This window comes from Ctenocephalides felis, unplaced genomic scaffold, assembly GCF_003426905.1.
Source record: "Ctenocephalides felis isolate EL2017-DRISC unplaced genomic scaffold, ASM342690v1 CF-g0.4_SCAFFOLD_00845, whole genome shotgun sequence".
NCBI classification, from domain to species: Eukaryota; Metazoa; Arthropoda; class Insecta; order Siphonaptera; family Pulicidae; genus Ctenocephalides; species Ctenocephalides felis.
In genome coordinates, this window is record NW_020536999.1 from 85,286,378 (window position 1) to 85,301,841 (window position 15,464).

General features: G+C 31.7%; 1 protein-coding gene across 2 annotated transcripts; it reads left to right on the top strand.

Annotated features, from left to right (window-relative positions):
* Positions 1–306: 306 nt before the first annotated feature.
* LOC113376080 (RING finger protein 10-like) lies at positions 307–15,464 on the top strand. Of its 2 annotated transcripts, none has more exons than XM_026616008.1 (12): positions 307–606; positions 2,542–2,695; positions 2,773–2,961; positions 3,053–3,143; positions 5,842–6,026; positions 7,475–7,667; positions 8,696–9,209; positions 9,482–9,635; positions 13,008–13,105; positions 13,191–13,456; positions 15,069–15,276; positions 15,368–15,464. In XM_026616008.1, exons 1-12 carry the CDS (start codon positions 519–521, stop codon positions 15,454–15,456), a joined length of 2,229 nt encoding a protein of 742 aa, XP_026471793.1. In that variant the 5' UTR covers positions 307–518; the 3' UTR covers positions 15,457–15,464. The 2 variants fall into 2 exon arrangements, with proteins under 2 accessions (XP_026471793.1, XP_026471800.1); XM_026616015.1 differs by having other exon boundaries at positions 15,371–15,457.

Here is a 15,464-nt window from a genome sequence, read left to right on the forward strand (position 1 = left end):
CAGAATTTCTATCGAAAACATAAACTTTTCCTCTGGAAGTGAATACGTATATGTATAATAAAATTAGTTGATTTGTCAAATATATAAAAACAATGGAGTGACAAATTAAATTAAGCATTGAACTATTAAAAGTAAATACATCGTTTTTGAATTTGCTCTATTCAAAAATTGCGCCGCCATTGGTATTACCCGATCCCAAATATCCCTTTTGTGCCCTCGTTCGTTCGCATCTAACTTCATCCTCCCTGGCAACACTTTTATTTTACTCGTCGCCATTTCACCGACGGGCTCATTTGTTTCAAAAAAATTCTAACATCGTCTCCGCGGAGATAGGGAGGCTCTCCCTTAATAATTAAATCCTTTATTTCGACATCTTTAATCGCGAATTGCTAATAATTACAACAGTCATTGTTCTAATTATTTATTTCCGAAGTTGTAAACATGGCATACTAAAATGTCTCCTTTGAAAGTGCTCAAGATTTCTCCGTGTGGAGATCACTCCAAGAATTCGGTTGTTGATGCAACAAGAGATGGAAAAAAAGACGCTTTTGAGACCCAATCAGCCCCCTGGGAAGGGACAGGGTGCTGAAAGTAAGAAGAATCAAGGTAAATGCAATTGTCAAAAGAAGGTTCAAGGTCGAGGGAATTGTTTAGATTAAAAATTGTGGAGGGAGATTGCAATTGCGTATCATTTTGATGTTATCTGTTGTAGGAATCTGATAAGAGAACAGGTGATTTTGTAATTTACTAGGTTATATTTATAATCATACACATTTTTTTTTATTATTATAATAATTCTTACAACTGCCCTGAAACAGATAGAATTAGAATATTTGACATAAAACTGACATTGTTGGCAAAATACAAATCATCTGACCATTGCCAGTGATTTGTCAAAGGTCTTATCTATTGTTGATTAATGCAGAAGAAATTTTCTTTTTAACCTGGCCCTGGTAGAATTGTTTTGAAGTTTTCTGGTGAGCAAGTTTGGGTGATCAGCTACACGATTTCTATATTTTTGTGAGAAAGCGTTTCATCCTTAACTGTGCTAGTGCCTGTGTCTTCATGTATTAACCAATTTGGAACATACTTTGGTGCTTTCAAAAATTTTCTTGTTAACTTGTTTTGAAATCTTAGAATTATTAAAGTGTTTGAGTTGGAAATTGATCCCCATAGCTGTATGCCTTATATCCAAATTGGTTTAATGATGGCTTTATAGAAGTAAATTTTATTATGCGTGTCAAGTTTTGATTTTGTCAGAGGAGATTCTGAGCTTTTTTCTGGCTTTAAGCTGCTTTCCCTTTTTCTGATATCTTTAATGTGTTCTTTCTAGGTTAGTCTTTTATCGAAGTATAAATCTAGATATTTGACTGTATCTGTTTGATCTATAATTTTGTCATTAAGTCTTACTGCATGAAAAGTCCCTTTGCAAAGAGGTGCAATTGATATGTTTTGACTTGCTGACTTCTATTCTACACAAGTTTAACCATTTTTGTATAACGTCAAGATGATCCTGCAGCATTTTTTATGTAATTACACAGAATGCCTGTGTCGGCTGCATATGTTGCTGTCAAAATGTCATTATTCTGTGGTAGGTCTGCAGTGTATATGAGGTATAATAGTGGCCCAATGACACTACTTTGAGGCACTCCTGATCTGACTGGATGTGATGTTAATTTTTCACCCCTTACACTAACGAAGAATGTTCTGCCTTCCAGGTAGGACTTTTATTTTAGGATGTTATCTCGTGGTTTTACCTAGTGGTAAAAATAAAATGTAACTAGTGGTGAATGGTATTGGTGGACAATATAAATTTTGGCACAAAACTCAAAGAAATGTAAACAAAATTACCTCTGATATCACAAAAACTAAATTATCATTATTTGCTTTTTTTGTCAAACGGTTGGACTTGCCTTGTCCGAAAACTAACACGTCAGTAAAAACTCAGCATGTATTTCCATCAACAGGAATTGAATGGTTTTTGTCAAATCGAATCATTCAAATTGGTTGATCCCTGCTTTCAAAATCGTAGACGAAAAATTGTATCTATACAAAACACGTAATACACACATACAACGTACCAGTAAACACCTTGTGATTTGAGCGGCGGTAGCAACCTGAAATCCACAAGCTTGCCTTCAGCGATGTGACATGCATGTGGAATTTATGTGGATTTCAGATTGCTACCGCCGCTCGGTGTTTACTGAGATCCATTTTTTATGAGGCATGTTCAGAAGGGGTTGAAACGTAAAAATATATAAAAAAACATTATTTTAAATATATTTGCGATCTCTAACACCTACCCAAGGGATGTTAAAAGTCCAGATTAATAATATTAAACCCCATCTTCAAAAGGCATATTTGTACCCCATTTAAAGAATTTAGTATAGATGGCAATCAATAATGGTTAATAATTTTTTCGAAGGAAAATATTTAAGGAGGGAAGGACCATAAAATTGCATTTTCTCATAAAAATAATCGTTAACTGTTTTTAAAACCCTTTTTGATATATGTGAATAAAGTTCAGTATTTATTTTCCAGATGTTCCCAACAGTAAACCTTGGACAAAAGGTTTACGAAACAACAATATCCCAAATAACCCTAAGCCCCCTCCTCAAAGAAATAAGTATGTTGGATTTGACAAACGTCCAAGGCCCCGCGGTGGTAGTCAGATGGGTGGAAAGGCGGAAACCAGGTAAAAAACACTCTTTTTACATCCATTTTCTATTATAATCATTTATATTTTATTAATCATTTGTTCTTGTTTCTTAGGCTAGAGTTTGAACAACTCGAACCAGGTTCGGTAATGAAATTTGGCAACAAAAAGCAAAGTTTGAATCATCTTTTAAACTTTCACTATACTCCCCGATCTGTTGGAGGTCCTACGAATTATGGACGGCAATACAAAAAGGGAAAAATTAATTATCCTAAGTATAATAAGGAGCATTATTTACAAGCCAAGTAAGTGTAATGGAAACCCAATTATATTATTCATAATAATAATATTTAAAAATCAATGTGTAGTTTTAAATATCGTTTTTATTATTTTCAGTTGCCAGTTCATTGTGCGAGAAGGTGAAGATTATTCAATTTGTTTAAAAAATCCTGATGCGTTGGTTGAATGGGATTATATTGAACAAATAGTAAGTACCCGTTTACGCTTCGCGGTGTTTTAGTTTATATTACAAAGTTGAACAAAAATGTATATTTGTTACATTAAGCCTACCAGTTATTTTGTATTCCAATCTTCTTGTTTAGATTACTATCTGTTTTCCTCTCTGTCTACCAGTTTACCTGTCAACCTGTTTGTCAGTCAACCAATTTACCACCAGTCCATCAATTTACCAGTCCATCCCTTTATCTGTCCACCAGTGTACCTGTCAACCTGTTTATCAGTCTACCAATTTAGCTGAACACCAATTTACCCATTCAACAATTCATCTATTCAACAATTTGTCTACCAATTTACGTGTCAACTTGTTTTTTAATCTATCATTTTGCCGGCCTATCAACTTACCTGTTACTATTTTACATATCTTCCTATTTATCTGACTACCAGCTGTCCAACAATTTACCCGTTCACTAATTTACCTCTCTACCAATTTACCTAACAACCTGTTTATCAATACACCATTTTACCTGTGAATCAATTTATCTGTTATCTCATTCTATATGTCTACCGATTAGTCTGTTCAACAATTTACCTGTTTAACAATTTGTTTACAAATTTACCTGTCAACTTGTTTTTCAAGCTACCATTTTACCGGCCTGCCAATTTACCTGTTACCCAATTTATATATCAATTGTTTATCTGTTTATCTGTCTTGTTATTTGTCTATCTACCACTTGTCCTGTCCACCATTTTACATATATTACAATTTACCAGACTACCAGCTGTCCAACAATTTGCCTGTTCACCAGTTTATCTGTCTACCAATTTACCTGACCATCAATTCACCTGTTCATCAGTATATCTGTTCACCAGTATACCTGTCAGACTGTTTCAATCTACCAATCTAGCTAACAACCAATTTACCTGTTCAACAATTTGTCTACCTATTTTCTTGTCAATTTGTTTTTCAATCTACCATTTCACCGGCCTACCAATTTATTTGTCACCCAATTTACATGTCAATCCGTTTCACATGTCTACCAATTTATCCTGTCTGTCAACCTGTTTATCTGTCTTGTTATTTGTGTTTATTGTCCTTTTTACCATTTTACATAACTTTCAATTTACCTGATTACCAGCTGTCCAACAATTTCCCTGTTTGCCAATTTACCTGTCTACCAATTTAACTACTAGCCAATTTACCTGTCCATCAATTTACCAATTCACTTGTCAATCTGTTTATCAGTCTATCAATTTAGCTAACCATCAATTTACCTGTTCAACAATTTTTATACCAATTTACGTGCCAACTTGTTTTTCAATCTATCAGTTTACCAGCCTACCCATTTACATGCCAATCTCTTTCATATGTTTACCAATTCACCTGTCAACCTGTTTATCTGTATTGTTATTCGTCTATCTAAAAGTTGTCTTGTCTACTATTTTACTACATATCTTCCAATTTACCAGCTGTCTAAAAATTTACCCGTTCACCAATTTACCTGTCTATCTATTTAACTATCAACCTGTTCATCAATGAACCAATTTACCTGTCATCCCATTCTATATGTTTACTAATTAACCTGTTCAACAATTTGGCTATCAATTTACCTATTAACCAGTTTATCAATTTACCATTTCTTCGGCCTACCAATTTACCTGTTAACCCGTTTCATATGTCTGCCAATTTGCCCGTCAACCTGTTTTTCTGTCTCGTTATTCTCAAATTTACTTGACCACCGGTTTATTTTTCTTCCAATTTACCTGTCTACCTGATCATCTGTCAACGTATCTGTTTATCAGTTTACCAGCCTGTCAGTTTAACTGTCCACCAGTTTAACTGTTCCCCAATATACCTGTTCATAAGCCTACCAATTTAGCTGTTCATCTCGTTCTATATGTTTACCAATTAACCTGTTTACCAGTTTAGCTGTCATCTCGTTCTACATGTATTGTGTATTATGTAATTGGTTATATTATGTATTGTGTATATTATGTATTGTGTAATTGGTTATATTATGTATATAACCAATTAACCTGTCAACCTGTTTACCTATCTACCAATATACCTGTCTACCTGTTCATCTGTCGACGTATCTATCTATCTGTTTATATGCCTGTCCATTTACCACCAATATACCTTTCAACCTGTTTATCAGCCTATCAGTTTAGCTGTCCAACTGTTCACCTATTCATCTCGTTCTATGTGTTTTGCAATTAACTTGTCAACCTGTTCATCTGTCTACATATTTGTCTATCTACCAGTTGTCCTGTCTACCATTTTGCATATCCTCCCTATATCCTACCTATTTGCCTGTTTAACTATTTATCTGTTTACCTGTCAGCCAGTTTGCCCGTCTACCAGTCTGCTAGTCTACAAATAAATAAAAAACATAATTACTGTAATACTTTTTACAAGATAGGGGTTTGCAGTAGGAGGTTAAAATTTATTATAAAAAAATAAAAAATAAATATTTACCAATACAATAAAAAAAAACATCAATCACCAATTTGCTTCAATCAAAATATCCGAAAACCTGTCTGGGGATTTACCTAACAATTTTCCAGTTTTTCACGGCGATCGAACTTATGGTTTATGATTGCATAACAATTACACAGACATACTTCCATTTATATATGTATATAGATAGATAAGGAAGTTTATTACCTATCTGAAGGGCTAGTTTACGTTTTCACCAGTTTCATGATTATACACTTATCTTTTACAGATAACTAAATCTGAAGATCCACCGCACTGTCCCATTTGTTTGGAAGAGCCATTGGCAGGAAGGATTACCCGCTGCGGTCATATTTATTGCTACCCTTGCATACTTCATTATTTGGCTTTGTCTGATAAGCCATGGAGAAAGTGTCCCATTTGTTACGAAGCCATTCATCTTAAAGATTTGAAAAGGTAAGATAATTGAATGAAATGAAAATGAAAATCAACAATGAAACTGTAGATCTGTTTTTTTTCTTGTTATAATTTATTTTTGTTAATCAAGACTTTAATTTACCTGACTACCAGCTGTCCAACAATGCGTTCACCAATTTACCTGTACATCAATTTACTTGTCTACCAATTTAACTGTCAACCTGTTTATCAATACATTATTTTACCTGTCAACCAATTTACCAGATGTTCTATATGTTTACCAATTAAACTGTTCAACCAATTCAATTTAACCTGTCCTATTTACAAAATTTATAGATACCAAAAAGAAAAGACATAAAAAAAGAGTGCGCGTAAGGTTCACACACGATTGAAGTAAAACTTATTTGCTACTGTACAAGATGGCATTTAAGTAAAAATAAATACGTCATATAATATATTTGAACAAACAAATTTGAACAAATTGTTTATTAGTAATATGGTAACATTCGTACACATTTATTAGTGTCAACCATTATACACATTTATATAATGATAAATTATAAATTATATATTTATAACAGCATTAAAAATATAATACTTAAAAACAATAATGTAATTAAAGTCATACTTTAAACATGACATGAACCTTCATTAGAGAAATAAAGTAATTGCTGATTAATGTCACATAATGGATTATGTTAAACAACGTCTAAACAAATATTGTTTTCGCAACTTCACTCATCATATAATTGTGTTTGAAGAACTTCATGTAATTAAAATTAACATACATTCATCGACTGCTTGTATTTTTTTTACTTTTTTGCTGGCGACATAGTCTCATTCTTTGAACAGCTGTAATATCTGTCTTGCCTAGAAAATATTTTCCATTTTAATAACTTAAAAGATTTATGGAAACTACGAATAATATAGAAATAATTTCTAATCAATAAACTTACGTTTAGTACACGGCCCAAATGTTTCATTTTTTTTATTATTTTCAAGGAACAGAGGGTAAAATATTCAAGGAACACAGGGTAAAATATTCTTCTTATTCAGGCATTTTTCATTAAATTAAGATTTGTACTAGAATGTAACTTTGAAATGTTTATTTAGCTATGCAGGTTTCCTTGTTGATATCCGTACGCATACAACGTTGATGCCGGTACGCATACCATAGATAAATAAGCATAAAATGACGCATACAACGACAGATCTCTATTCACATACACGACGGCTAATCACAATTGACCCTTATAGCAATGATCTCATCAAGAGCGAATGACGAACAGTTCGGGCGTAACGGACTTCCGTTGCATTTGTACGGATTTACACCCTAGTCGCGCTTAAAAAAGTTTTACTTTAAAAATACAATGAATTGAATATAAAACGAAACAAAGTTAAAATAAAATAAAATAATGACAATAATACAAAAATAATAATATAAATAAAAATTGTAGATCATGAAATAATATTTATTATTCTTTTAGTGTGTGCTGGGCCCCGATTGCAACATTTGGTTTAAACAGCACTATAACATTGCAACTGATGAGGAGACCGAGAAATTGTAACCAAGCTTGGCCTGTTGATTCCACTATGCAAAATAATTTGGTTCTGCCCAACATCAGTGATGGACCGATTGCTTCTAAATATTGCAAGTTGTTACAAGCTAACTTGCAACAGGTAAATTTTCCTATACTCTTCTCAATGAAGCGTTTTGGGGTTTGAATTTTTTTACTGTGCTCCGATTTGCATGAAATTTTGGAATTAGGTTCATATTACCCTGAAAGCAATTTGTGTTTCAGCGCCATCCCCTGAGGAAATTACACTCCTTCTCAGTGATGTAATTATATTTCTACAAAATAACGTCGAATGTCAATAGATCTAATTATAAGAAAAATATGTTTTATAACGTTTTTCAAAAAAGCAAATATTTTTCAAGTTATTGGCTACTAAAAATTGGTTTATTTTTGGTATTTTTCATCGTTTTTTGCCAATATTTTCAAAAATATTTTAATGAAAATTATGTAAGGGATCGTTCAAGTATTATGTAAGCAGATTTATTACATTTATTTACCCCCCCCCCATCCCCCTTGTCAGCAAAAGTAAGCAAAGCTCTTACCCCCTACCCCCATGCTTACGTGAACACTTTGCAATTAATGTATTGTTTTTTTAAATATTGTAATTATTAGGTTATAATTATAATTTTAAAAATAAGAAAATAGATTTAGGATGTAGAGATTTTACTGATATGGTATTCAACATAGAGTAACAAAATTATTATAATCTTACGAGCATAATGAACTTATTTTAAATTTTTGGTACACATATTAAATTCAAATTAACAGTCTTCCATAATGATTCTAAGTTTTCGATGACATTGGATTGCTTGGATTGCTGCTCAGTGTTGTAAGTTGATTTTAGAATGTCTACATCGTTCTCATCGAGCCATTCAACATCATGGTGCTCTAATAATAAATAAATAAAAATACTACCTATGACCTAATCATCATCTAGACTCCCCTGCCTCCCATGTCACAAAAATAAGCAAATCAATAACCCCCCCGCCCCCCTATAGTATTACTTGAGCGGCTCCTAATGAACAAAATGAATGTTGCAGCATTTACTTACAAAATGTAAAAATATTACATATTTTATTACTTCTTTAAATAATTTTCCATTATAATTAACTTCAGTTATCACTTTTTTAGATTTTGGATATGATCAATGTCAATCTGGCAGATCTAAATCGAGTCTACAAGATAGAGGAATTCACTCCTGAAGCATGTTTCATCCAGCAAGCAATCGATCTCCTTAACCAATACCAGGCTGATAAGTTAAACAGCGCTACAAAAATCAAAACTAAATCCAATGACTTCAAACAACAATCCTTGGACGATTCTAAAACTCAAACTGCTGATGAACAAAATTTGACAGCCGATAGTTTCAAACAACTCTCATTAGATGATCAAAAATTGACAAAATGTGCTCCTGAAGAGCTTTCATTAAATGAAAATGTAACTGGGAATGAGGCTGGAGAAGTAAAACATTTGGAAAATGTTTTTGGTGCTGATAATTTGGATGAAATTCAAAATTCTATACTCGATCAAATCGAGCAAGGTGTTGATTGTGTGGGAGAGGATGTGGCGAGTGGAATTGAAGTTTTGGATGGGACCAGGATTGGAGAAAGTGGATCTGGAGATAAAGATTTCTATTTTTATCAAGGTAAGGGGATAAAAATGATAATGGATCTTGAATATTATAAATTGTTTGCAAGTTAATAATTAGTTTTGTGCATAATGATAATTGCACTTTCAGTTTTTTTTTTGTTATATAATTATTTATATTAAGTTATAATTATATTTTCATAATATATTAGATTAAAATTGTAAAAATTGTCCACATTAAATTAAAATTGTATTTTACTCATACAGACCAGCATTTTTTATTATTATTATTTAATTATTATATAAATCGTTTTTATTTATCTTTAACAGCTCTGGATGGGCAGCATATTTATTTAGCCGGTCTGTGTGCCAGAATTTTGGAATATTCCTATGGCTCATTGGCAAATTGTCCAAAAACTATAACTACATCTGTGGAGGCACGTGAAGTTTTAACTGTTACTGAAGAGTTACGTAAAAGATTGAGGTAAGAATTGATATTTTTGTTAGGATAAGGGTGCTCAAGTCAAACTCCGGCGATATTTTGTCTGATTATTATAATTTAAATGAACAAGCATTGTTTAATAGACCTATTTAGTTGATTAAGCAAATATTTAAAATTGGAAGGCTGGCTGACTTTATGAACCTGAAATAATCAGAAAAGTTAGCATATTAATATTCAAATAATAATATGTATTCCCAAAAAATTCTTGCTAAATTTGTTTTCTCAATGTTTCAAGTCATTCGAAATTGTTACACTCACCTCACTTGGTGTTTTCCAATTTGAACAAAAACTTTGCAATATTGTTTCTATTCATTATTTCTTTAAGTTTATCCAAAAATCTTTATAACATGATTAAGGTACAAGTAGGAAATTTTAACAGGTATAATTTAAATTGCAAATTCTTTGAAGTTTAAATAGTTTTAGATTAAAACTAATGACATAATCCAAACTAATTCTACTATTTAAATTAGTTTAAAGATAAATGATGAAAAAGGTCAAACTACTATGTGTAAGTATGACTCAAAATGACTTGCATTAGTTTTCGTGATATCTGTAAATAACAGGCTTGATCAATTAGAAATCAATATATTAATTTATAAGTGATTTATTAATTGCGATTATTGCAATTTATTCAATTTTGTACAAATATTTCGAACTTGTCACCTAGTTATAGACAAATTATATAAGAACTAGTGGTGCATGGCATTGTGCCTTAAGGCAAATCGCTTGTACTTCCGTACAGTAATGATATAGTCAAAAATTTTTAAATGTTTTCAAATAGGTCTTTATAAATACTATAACTTTATAGTTTGTATTATATAGACAAAATATAAGAGCTTTTACATGTACGACAATGTTTATATATGTTTACATGAAAAGTAAAAAAATAGAACAAGCGGAGTTAGAATTAAAGCACCTAATTCCATTTCTTTTAAGAATTATATATACTGAATTGCAAATTTAAATTTGTTTATTTTGAATATATAAATATGATTTAGAATTTTAGCTAGAATTATAATTAAAATCCGATATTTAATTATTTTTTTTTGAAATTGAGAAATTATTTTTATTGCTTTTACAAAAAACGAATAGTTTCTTCATACTCACAATACAATACAGTTGTAATAATTATTGAAATTAAAAAAAAAAAAATACTCACAATACAAGTTTTTTATATAATTACATGTTTTTTGTATCATTCGAATCGAATGTTGCACTTTTTGCTCCGTAAATCCGAAACGGCTGGACCTGTCTTTGCTTAAACTTACCAGCACATCTTCCAGTCAATATGAATTAAATGTTTTTTGAACGATTCAAATCAGTTGATCCTTGATTTGAAAAACTTGATTTCTATTATCTGCATTCTTTGCTTCATATCTCCAAAACGGCTGGACCTGCCTTTGCCAAAAACTAATCAGCACATCTCCCCATCAATAGGAATTGAATGTTTCCACACATACGTACGCACACACACACATACACAACACACACACACACACACACGTCCATTTTTTCTGAGGTATGCCAAAATGCTCAGAAACCTCTGAAACGTGAAGATATGCGAAATTTTATTTTTGATTTTTGGACGATTACTATAACTTACCCTACAGGAAGTTAAATAGTTCAAAATTTCAAAAATATATCAAAGTATGAAAAAAATTAAATTTTGCAAATAGTCAATTTTTTTCAAAGATTTCTAAAATCTCAAAATTCGAGTTCTAGAAGAAAATTGAATCTTTTTTAAAATTCCTAAATTTTAGTACGGGAAGTTCCGGTATTTTGCTTTGAGACGCGGTGCCGTACACCACTAGTACAACAAATTTGTAAGGCTGAATCTTACATCTCCAGGCTATATCTTTTTATGATAGAATATCAGTAACAAAGCTTAACCTTCTTTCTACTGTTTATTTATTTTTAGTATTCAGAAATACTAAGTCTCAAAAAACCCAAAGAAAATTGTCAAGCTTTTCAATAGCCTTCAAATAGTAGGGTATTTACAAGCTCAACCATATTGCAGCCACAAATCAAATGCCTACTTATGATAGTACTTACAAATTTTTATAAAAAGTTATATTTTTAGTTATAATCATTGATCTTGTATGTCTTTTTATTATAGATTTAGTAAATGTATATTAACGTGGTGCTAATTATCGTGGCACCTCACTTTCATTTCCTAGACATCGAATTTTTTTTTGCTTACGAGATCTCCTGAGGGGGGGGGGAGACTAGTCTAGACGACTTTGGGAATCACTGATTTACATGTTTTGAGAAGTTCATCCAACTAACTTTTAGGCAATATGCCACTTGCACCTACTTTAATTCAATCTTATATAGTAATTGGGAATTGATGATTACTTGTTAACTTCCCATAGGGTAAGTTATAGTAATCGCAAAAAAATCGAAAACGAAAATTTTTATAGATCTTTACGTTTTAGAGGTTTCTGAACATTTTGGCATACCTTAGAAAAAATTTATGTATGTGTGTGTGTGTGTGCGTAGTATGTATGTGTGTGCGGATACAAATTTTCGTCGACGATTTCGGGAACACGGATGAAGCAATTTGAATAATTTAAAAAACATTCGATCCGTATTGATAAGGAGACGTGCTGATTAGTTTTTGGAGAAGGCAGGTCTAGCCGTTCCGGAGATACGGGACAAAAAGTGCCAAAAACGGTAACTCAGTTTTTAAGAGAACGGAGCGTCCGATTTGAATAATTCAAAAAACATTTTATTTGTATTGACTAAATAAAAAACAGTTCAAATTTTTGGAAAGGCAGGTCCAACGACTTTGGAGATATGGGGGAAAAAGTAAAAAAATGAGCCATTTGGCGGTCAAAAATAAACATTAGACATATGCACATCAAATTATCAGATATTTTATAGAGATTTTAACAATAAGTATAAGTTTTGTTTACATTCCTATGGGTTCCGTACCAATGTTTATCCGTTAGACGGCGACGCGGCGCTTACGCGCTTTATATTTTGTTTCCATATGCAGTTAAAGCCGTACGATTGCTTTGAAAAAAAGTTCAGATCTTTCAAAATATGTCAAAATAAAGAAAAAATTTTTTTTCAAAAAAAAAAAAATTAAAAAAAAAATTTTTTTTTTTAATTTTTTTTTTTCAAAAAAAAGTAATTTTTTGTCCAATTTATAGTTTCTCAAAAATCTTATTTATACGAAGTAAAAATTTTTCAAGAATGTTAATCGTTTTTCAAAAAATAATAATATTTTGTACGGAAAGTTCCAGCAATTTGCCTTAAGGCACAATGCCTTAATTGCCTTAAGACAGAATTCCACTTACAGCTAGTTGCTTTATAATTTTATCACAGTTAAGGAGACGTACTTTCTTTTAGATATTTGGAGCACCTTCCAATAACTTGCCAGATAGAATTGGTCGAGCTCAAACTACGACCACCTATTGTCAGTCCTGAATCGCTTGAATACTTCCACAGTAAGTACTTGCAATCATTTAGTATCACCACCAAATTATTTAATATCACCACTAAATTATTTATCACCATGATTTATTTATCCAGATCAGTTAGAAACCAGGCGCAGGCTAAGACTCCGCAAATGTCGTGAAGAGAACAGAAGGGACATGCAGATAACCATAGAGCAGGAACGGAAGCAGAGAGGTTTGCCCATTGCTGGTTCTTCTCAAACAAACCGAGAAATAAATTGGGAAAGCGATTTTCCAACTTATGGAAGCCCTCAGTCTGTTGGAAATGAATCTGATTCATTGGACCATCAGGCATCTGGAGTGGATAATTTGGGGACGTCGCCTGGACCATCGTTTGCCACGGTAGTAATAGATAAATGATTTAGATAACAGATTAGTTGTGTAATCGAAATTTTATTAACTTCTGAAAAAATCTGACTTGCTAATTTTATATTTTCTTGACGTTTGAAGTCATTCTCAATCGAATGAGATCAAATTTGAAAAAAGTATGTGTGTGTTTTTGAATTTTGGAAATTTGAAAACTTTTTGAAAGATTTGGTTTGACAATCTTGCTGAATAGTTTATGACAAAAAATCGTGCTTGGCAAAAGTCGGTTGTTGGGACGTACTTCATAATTTTTTTGCAAATTTTTTGGCGATTTCAATGAAACTTTAGAGGCGAAAGAGTTCGTGACCCTATTGAACATACTGAAATATTAAAGGCTTACAACAAGTAGTTTAATTATAAAAAATAAATTAATGGTGCAAGGCATTGTGCACTGAAGCAAATTGCTAGAACTTCTCAGACCATAATGAGAAATATTCAAGAAATTTTAAATGTTTTCAAATAAATTATTATAAATACTTTGCTTTTTTGTATTTTATAAACAAAATATAAAAGTTTATAAATTGGACGACGACGTTTCTAAAGTAAATAAACAAAACTTAATTATGTGGAGTTAGAATTAAAGGATCTTATCTCATATTTCTCGACGTTTTCGGGAATACCGCTCAACCGATTTGTATGATTGAAAAAGCAATCGATTTCTATTAATGGGGATTAATGCTGATTAGTTTTTGGGAAACCGGGCATCCGATTGGAATGATTCAAAAAACATTCAATTCGTCCTGATTGGGAGAAGTGGTGATTAGTTTTTGGCAAAGACAGGTACAGCCGTTTCGGAGATACGGAGCTAAATGTGCAACAAATGGCAGTTTTTGAGAGAACTAAGCATTTAGATTTGAATGATTCAAAAAACTTCCTGTTTGTGCTGACGAAACGATTGCTTTTGGGGAAAAGAATTTTTTTTTTAATTTTTTTTATTTCCCAAAAAAAATTTTTTTATTGTCGAAAAGAATTAGGATTTTAATTTTAATTGAAACTAAAGTTCTAAATAAAATTATAAATTAATAAATTCACTTATATACTTCAAATAAATAATTTTAACTTTGCAATTTAGTTTATATAATTTTTATACATAAGGTCCTTCATTCTAACTTCACTTGATTAAGTTTTGTTTATTCTTTACTTTTCATATAAACGTCATCATCCAATACATTACAGCTCTTATATTTGGTCTATAAAATAAGAATAATGAAAGTTACAGTATTTATAATAATCTATCTGAAAACATTTAATATTCCTCGAATATTTTATTACAGTATGGGAAGTTCTAGCATTTTGCTTTAAGGCACGATTCATACACCACTAGTTTTATTTACATTTTTACCAAAAATCCTGATGGGTTTTTAAATTCAAAACCGTTCGAAATATATCAGTTTGTTTTCGCTGGTTAGTTTTTTGGTGAAGATAAGAGATGAAGATACATCAACTCAATATACTTATTAAATACTTATAATTTTTATTTTTGAGAAAACTATTCTCAAAATGAATTTAATTCATTTAAGAAACTATTTTTGAAGACTTTATTTTCCATTAAAGTTGGAGATATTCTATTTCCTTCCTTTTTTATCAGATGTTAACAATGGCACGATCCCCAAGTCAGGGTACTGATTTTATTCGACAAAATAAATGGGCAGCTTTACCATCTCAGCAACAAACTGATTCAATAAACGTGGAACAGGATCCTGATTATGATCCTAACTATGTACCAGCTCCAAGCTACACTCAGAGTTTCAGGGATGCCATCAGCCAGGCTATGGAGAAGAGCTGCCAATCGAATGGTAAAACTTTACAAATCTGTTAACCAGGAGTAATCAGTTTTGATAATATTTAAAGTCAATCAATTATTATTGTGATTCTTTTTCTATTCAGCAGGTGCTACAAAAGAGAATGCTTCCAAGAAGAGCAAGAAAAAGAAGAAACAGATTTTATTTGCCACAGGCATGAACTTTCAAGTGTAGAGCCCGAA

What these genes read in the sequence shown, in the direction of transcription:
- LOC113376080 (XM_026616008.1), top strand. Translation starts at nt 519, where the DNA reads ATGCAACAAGAGATGGAAAAAAAGACGCTTTTGAGACCCAATCAGCCC. An exon ending in GAGCATTATTTACAAGCCAA is followed by an intron (nt 2,962 to 3,052) that starts GTAAGTGTAATG and finishes TATTATTTTCAG; the next exon opens with TTGCCAGTTCATTGTGCGAG. An exon ending in CATCTTAAAGATTTGAAAAG is followed by an intron (nt 6,027 to 7,474) that starts GTAAGATAATTG and finishes TTATTCTTTTAG; the next exon opens with TGTGTGCTGGGCCCCGATTG.